This window comes from Volvox carteri (assembly GCF_000143455.1).
Source record: "Volvox carteri f. nagariensis unplaced genomic scaffold VOLCAscaffold_7, whole genome shotgun sequence".
Taxonomy (NCBI): domain Eukaryota; kingdom Viridiplantae; phylum Chlorophyta; class Chlorophyceae; order Chlamydomonadales; family Volvocaceae; genus Volvox; species Volvox carteri.
In genome coordinates this window covers 680417-686650 of record NW_003307550.1, presented here as the reverse complement: position 1 = coordinate 686650, position 6234 = coordinate 680417, and the positions used below count along the sequence as shown (strand labels likewise).

Sequence of the window (6234 nt, the reverse complement as noted above, 5' to 3'; positions counted from 1 at the left end):
TGCTGCCCAGGCTTTGGAAGAGTGTGTGTGTGTGTGTGTGTGCTACATGGTCGTGGGGGTGCGTACCCCCGTTCCCCCTACACACCTGCAAAACGCCCAAATACGAGCCGAGGGCTCAAGGGCTGCCAGATCGCCTAAAAGCACACCATCCTACTTCGCACACTTCAGACAAAGCAAGTGATAGCTTTGGAGTAATAATAACACGTAAAAACACATAAAAGCACCGTCCCCGGTCGGGGGACTCTGACAGCCAACGCCCAAGGGGACGCAAGTTGGCCCCTGGGTGGGTTTCCTGGATAGTGGTGGTGAACTACGTGCGTGAGGTAGGAGGGGGAAAGACGAACCACGAACCACGAACGAGTGAAGCTGCTGCCAAGGAAAGAGTGAGGTGGGGGGCCCCGACCCATATCATGTACGGCCATGGGATACGGCAGGATTCCATTATTTAAGTTCCGTACCCACGACGCACTCGGCCCCAGCCCTGGCCGCGACCAGGGACAGCAGCCCCGTGCCCGAGCCCACGTCCAGGACCACCAGCGGCGGCCTGTCGCGATGACGTGCCTGCCGTTTTCAAAAGGGATTTTTTTCTTCTTAGGGTTTTAGGATATTTTGTGTGTGCGCGGGAAAAAAGGTGTGCGTGTACGCAAGTGTATGCAAGGGGGGAAAAGAGGACGGGGGGGACAGTTGTCAGTTGTCCTTCCCTCCCTTTTCCCCCCCCCCTCCAATCCCTCCTTCAGCTCCCGCAGTTCCGCCGCACCTCCTGAACCGAGGGGCACACCACTCCCGCACACCTGGATTGGGACTTTCTAAAACCTCCTCCTCCTTCCTAATCTCCTCCCTTTTTAATCCCCTCCAGGTGTATCCGAAGCTTCATTCGCTTCAGTTGTTCGTCTTACCCCCCCTAAAGATCTCGTCTCCCTAATGGGCCCTATGATCCATACCCCGCTGTCCGTACCCCCCCCCCCCGGGGGCCCCCCACAAACGCAAATCCCTCTTGGGGATCAAACCTCATCCCCCAAGTCGTGAAACGTTTGTGCCATTTCGCTACACTTGGGCTGCATACACGCATCATGGAGTTAGCAAAGTTAGTTCCCGCCCGCGGCTGCGGCTCAATTAGTCCATACAACGCCCCACATCGTTCCCCCCTCTCCCTCCCACACGTCCCAAACTGAACCCCCCCTACCTCACCCCGCCCCTCCTGAAGCACCCACCCGCGCCGCCTCCACCGCTCCCCGTATGCCCTTCACGTAGCAACGAGTCCGTTGTCGGTCGTTCAACATGCTCATGTGGTACGGCAGGATAAGCCCCGATTGACTCATGGCCGCAGCTACTGCCGCCGCTGACCCTGCATTCGCCGCTGCCGCCGCTTCTTCGGGGGCGGCGGCAGCGTCGGGGGCACCGCCACCATCATTACCACTACCAGCAGCAGCAGCAGCAGCAGCCCTTCCCTCCTCCGCCCCATCCTCCCCCCCCTCCTCACTCCCGCTCGGTTCGGACGACCGCCCTGACGGAGCTAGCAGCGGTTCGCCCTCCGGCAGAAACGGGTCGACTTCCGGCGGTACGGGTGCCGTACCGTCCACCACCGAGGACGCTTGCGGCCGTTTCTGCTGGCCACGCAGACGCTGTACGGCAGTGACGTCTTCGTCGTACTCGACGCGCAGATCGTCACTGGCAGCTGGCAGCGTCACCTTCGGGGTTGGGGGGTTGGGGGGTTGGGGACCGCAGCGCGGTGGTCGGGGTCGGGGTCGGGGTCGGGCCAAAAGAGGGCACCTAAGGGCTTTCAGAAGTTAGGAAATAACGCAGGAGGCCCCTGATATCCCCTTTTCAAAAAAACACAAAAGAACCTGCACACGTGCGCTCGCCTCCCCCCCCCACACACAACAAGTGACACCAAGGTTCAGTGACCCACAAAAGCAGCGAATAACACACTGCCTATTTCCTTTGATTGGATTGGATAATAATAGCCCGACCAAACTTTTAAAAAACACAAAAAGGCTTTTCGAATGACATAGACACACACATACATACACATACACATACACACACACATGCACGCATACACACACATACATACACACACACGCACCTGTAGCACCAGGGAATCCCCCGCCTGTACTGCCGGCCTCGCGGACAAGTACTGCACTCGCTGCCACACGTGGGGCGCCAGTACGGCAGCTTCGGAGCGACCCTGCGAGACGAAAATGGTAACGCAGCGCCCGCAGGATTTGGAAAAACGTAGCAGCGGATGTTACATGGAGGTCTGGCAGTAGCATATATCCTCTCACCTGCAGCTCGTACGGCGCGTACGACAGCCAAACACCGGGCGACAGCTCGTACTCGGTCCAACACACCACGCAATCAACTCGCCCCGTGGATGCGGCGACCACCAACACCTCATGACGCAGCGGCGCCGTGGATCCAGATCCAGATCCCCCGCCGCTGGCGGCGGAAGGCGGAGCGGTGCTGCTGGATCCAGCGACTTTGGATCCTGACCCTTCGCAGGATCCAGATCCGTCGGCGGCCTCGTCTTTGGATCCAGCGGCCGACGCCTCCGCCTTGCCGCCTGGGGCCCTTAGCAACTGATCCGGCTGTAGCAGCAGCTGCTGGGTGCTGATCTCAGGCAGTAGCAAGAAGGGCTCCGACAGGGGGCTGTAGCGGAGGTTGGAGACCTGTGTGTGCGTGTGTGTTAGCGGTTGGGGGGGGGGAGAGCAAGCGGTTGATATCGCGGTAGGTAGTAAGGCGATGTCAGCAGCGGCGGCAGCGAAGGCGACGGGCAACAGCGACGGCTGTAGCTATATCCACGGCCCCCCCCGGGAGGTGTCGCGGAGTAAAACCAACCAACTCGAAACGCAAATTTGCTGCCCCGGGGTCGGGGCCTCAGACTAGGCCTATGCAGAAACAAGATCGAGTACGACGTCAAGTACGACAAGATCTTTTATACCTGCATGGACCTGGCGTGCCGCCACAGGAGTTCGTTGGCGGGACCGTACTGCAGGCCCCCGGTATCCTCAGCCATCCAATCCAGCCGTACCTGTACGACAGCAGTAGCAGCAGTAAAGACGGCAGCAGTGGAAGTAGCAGTAGCAGTAGCCGAAGCATCACCGAAAACAAGTAGGGTAGGATCTATCCGAAGCATCAACCGCCCACAAACCCCGCCCCCCACAAACCCCACTCATATCAAACGTCATGTAGAGCTCCCCTCTCACCGCCGTTCGCTGACACGCCATTCACTCTAACCCGCACAAACCCGCACAACACGTCCCCCCCCCTTCACTCCAACCCCCTTACCGCACATCCCCTTGTGAACCCCCATCCCCTCACCTCTCCTCCCCCACCCCACCCCACCCCACCCCACCCCACCCCACCTCGTTCATGGCCATAAGGTCCTCACTCGCCGCCAACACCCCCACCACACGAACAGCCCGCGGACTCAGTACAGCACCGGGGGCCAGAAGCGGACGAGCCTGAGGTGGGAAAAGGGTACGACGAAGCGGGTACGGCGAAGCGGGTACGACGAAGCGGGTATGACGAAGCACAGACGATTGACGAGGGGGGAAAGGGGAAGGAGGGGCCGGGGGAGAAGGGGCGGGTTACGTAGAACACAAAGATTTTTAAGCGGCGGGGATAGTGCAGGAGGGGTCAAAGCGCACCTGGGAGAGCGTCGCCGCCCATTCCCGGAGCGCCAGGCGTGCCGTACACAGCCCTGCCGCCACCAGCACGTCCACCATACCCGCCCCCGCCGCTGCCGTACCTCCAGTGCTGACACTCGCATCCGCGACGGCGGCTACGGCATCACTCCACCCATTCACGACGCGCAGCTCCGTACGCGGCACACCCGCCGCCGCTGCCATCTGCGCCGCCAGTGTACGACTCAGCTCATCGGGTTGGACCCACGTCACCGCCGCCGCCGCCGCCGCCGCAGCGGCGGCCATGAGCGCATGCAAGATTAGCGCCTGCAGGCCTAAGCCGCCAACAACCAACGCCTGGGAAGGCCGTACATTTTCACCACCTGCCGCCGCTGCCGCCGCTGCCGCCGCCCCCGCCGCCACCAAGTCGTGGAGTGCAGTTCCCCAGACGTCCGCCATGTGGGGATCCTTGGCGCCGCGTCCCAGGACAGCAGACATACATACACAGGGGGGTTCGTTCTCTTTAGTCTTAGTACCTGGTTGAGGCGAGGAAGTCCGCGTACGCTGCCTGAAGTCGGCCTGTAGCCGATCTTTTGCTATCACCACCAGCACCATCACCACCACCACCAGCACCACCTTATGTACAGCTAGTGGCCGAAAGCGCCATTCTCCAGCGCCGATAGCTATTCCTACTCTCGCTCGCACTGTAGCGACACACTCGCCGTCCCGGTCATCATCATCACCAACATCGTCATCAACATCACCATCACCAACATCGTCATCATCATCATCATCATCATCACCATCATCACCGTCGTCTATTAAACCTTCCGCCAGTTCAGCAATCCTATGTACAGTACACTGCTGGGACACATACACGTCCTTTCCCCCCAACTCCCTAGGCAACTACCCCCCCACACACACATACATACACACACACGCGCGCGCGCGCCCTCCCAGCCCCACAACCCCTAATCCGCGCCCCCTACTCCACCCCCCACACCTGCATGGCCGGCAGCCAGTCCCTCTGCAGCACCTTCTCCCCCACCAGCACCATGTTGTCCCGCGCCAGTCCCAACAGGCGAGCGGCGTGCTGGGCGGGCAGGCGGGCGGTTGGGCAGTTACATACATACATACATACATACATACATACATACATACATACATACACAGGCACGTAAGAAGTTTTAGGCAGTAGCAGCTGGCAGTTGGAAAATGGCAGCTGTGGATGGATGGGTGGAATGAGTTCGATCGGGCGATGAGGCATAACCAGATCAACCCTTACGTCCCGCTCCCCGGCCATAAAACCTACCTCGCCAGGCTGTACGGCAGCCAAGCTTGCGGTTCGCTGGTAGCACATGGCGGCATGGTCTCGAGAGCCCTTCAGGGGAGGTGCGGGTGAGGCCGCAGAGGAGAGGGAGGATGTTTCGGTCCGATAATTAATAGGTTAGATTTGGGTTGTGTGGAGTGGAGATTGCGTGTGTGTGTATGTGTGTCTGTGCGTTGTGGGTATTGGGCGAATACAGAAAAGGTAAGGCATAACTGCGACGTGATTGGTGCGGTGGGAAAAGGAGGGTGAGGTGGCAGAGAAGGAGGACCAGGAAGGGGGAAGAGTGGAGCATCTTCAAGCGGCCAAGATGGGGGGAAGTATGTGGCAGCAAGGGCCAGCGTTTGGGATGGCGGAGGGGATGAGAGCGGACTGTGGAACCCGCAGTGCGCTGGACTTGCCTTGGCCAGATGTGCCCGCGCCAGGCTGAACCATGCAAGCGCGTGCTTGGGCGCCTTAGACACCACACCGGAAAGTATGGTCAAGGCTTGGTCAACCTGTCTCGTTCAGAGATGGGGGAAGGTCAGCGTGGGCGGGCTATGATGGAAGCAGTCGGGGCTCTCGTGCGCTCGGGCACGACTGGTGGATATTGAGCATGCATGAGATGGAGCAAAAGATGGCTGGTGGTTGGGAGGACGAGGCCGGTCGCAGCGTTGCAGACAGCATGGGAGGCCCTTTCGCGCTGACGCCGGCGCTGACCTTTCCGCACTCCAGTGCCCGGCGTCCGATGGAAACCATAACATCCAAAGCATCATCGTTTGTAATATTCATACTTTGACAGAAGCAGCACCAAGTTACCAAACCAGCCCGGCCGTGAAGGGCGTGGCATGCACCCTACTAAATGCCGATTTGTGGACACAGCTTGAATAGTATCAGAGCATATCACAGTCACAAAGTCGGAACTCTAATTTTTGTCAAGTGCCTTTTGATTAGTCCAACCCAGTTACAGCTTCTTCCACAACGACTTAGCAAACAAACCCAACGGCGAAGAGCACGCGTTCCTTCTTCGCAACTCCTGTTCACAACCAACATCCAGTCCTTGATATCGCATTTGGTTGCGTGACCTGCGCTTGCGTGCATAGGCCACGCATGCTATGCGTGCATTGCTTCGCAGTACAGCCCAGCATGGCCGTAACCTCACGGCAACATCTTCGAGCCCCGCTCACGCCCTCCTGTCCGACCCATCTAACAAACTGAGAAAACTATCCTTGAAGTTGCGTCACCAAGCCGTCTGGTGCTCAACCAGCGGCACGAGCGCAAGGGACGGCAGCGAAAGCAGGC

General features: G+C 59.4%; 1 protein-coding gene across 1 annotated transcript in view; it reads right to left on the bottom strand.

The window, feature by feature from the left end:
* The window catches only part of VOLCADRAFT_116501 (uncharacterized protein), a gene marked incomplete at both ends in the record, with an annotated part of 7605 nt that extends 4141 nt beyond the window's left edge, over nt 1–3464 (bottom strand). The window contains 9 exons of the mRNA XM_002947568.1: nt 463–561; nt 758–760; nt 1212–1369; nt 1481–1688; nt 2087–2188; nt 2286–2439; nt 2494–2669; nt 2942–3031; nt 3366–3464. Of these exons, the coding sequence (XP_002947614.1) occupies nt 463–561; nt 758–760; nt 1212–1369; nt 1481–1688; nt 2087–2188; nt 2286–2439; nt 2494–2669; nt 2942–3031; nt 3366–3464 (1089 nt within the window). The remainder of the gene's footprint in view (nt 1–462; nt 562–757; nt 761–1211; nt 1370–1480; nt 1689–2086; nt 2189–2285; nt 2440–2493; nt 2670–2941; nt 3032–3365) is intronic.
* Nucleotides 3465–6234: the final 2770 nt, after the last annotated feature.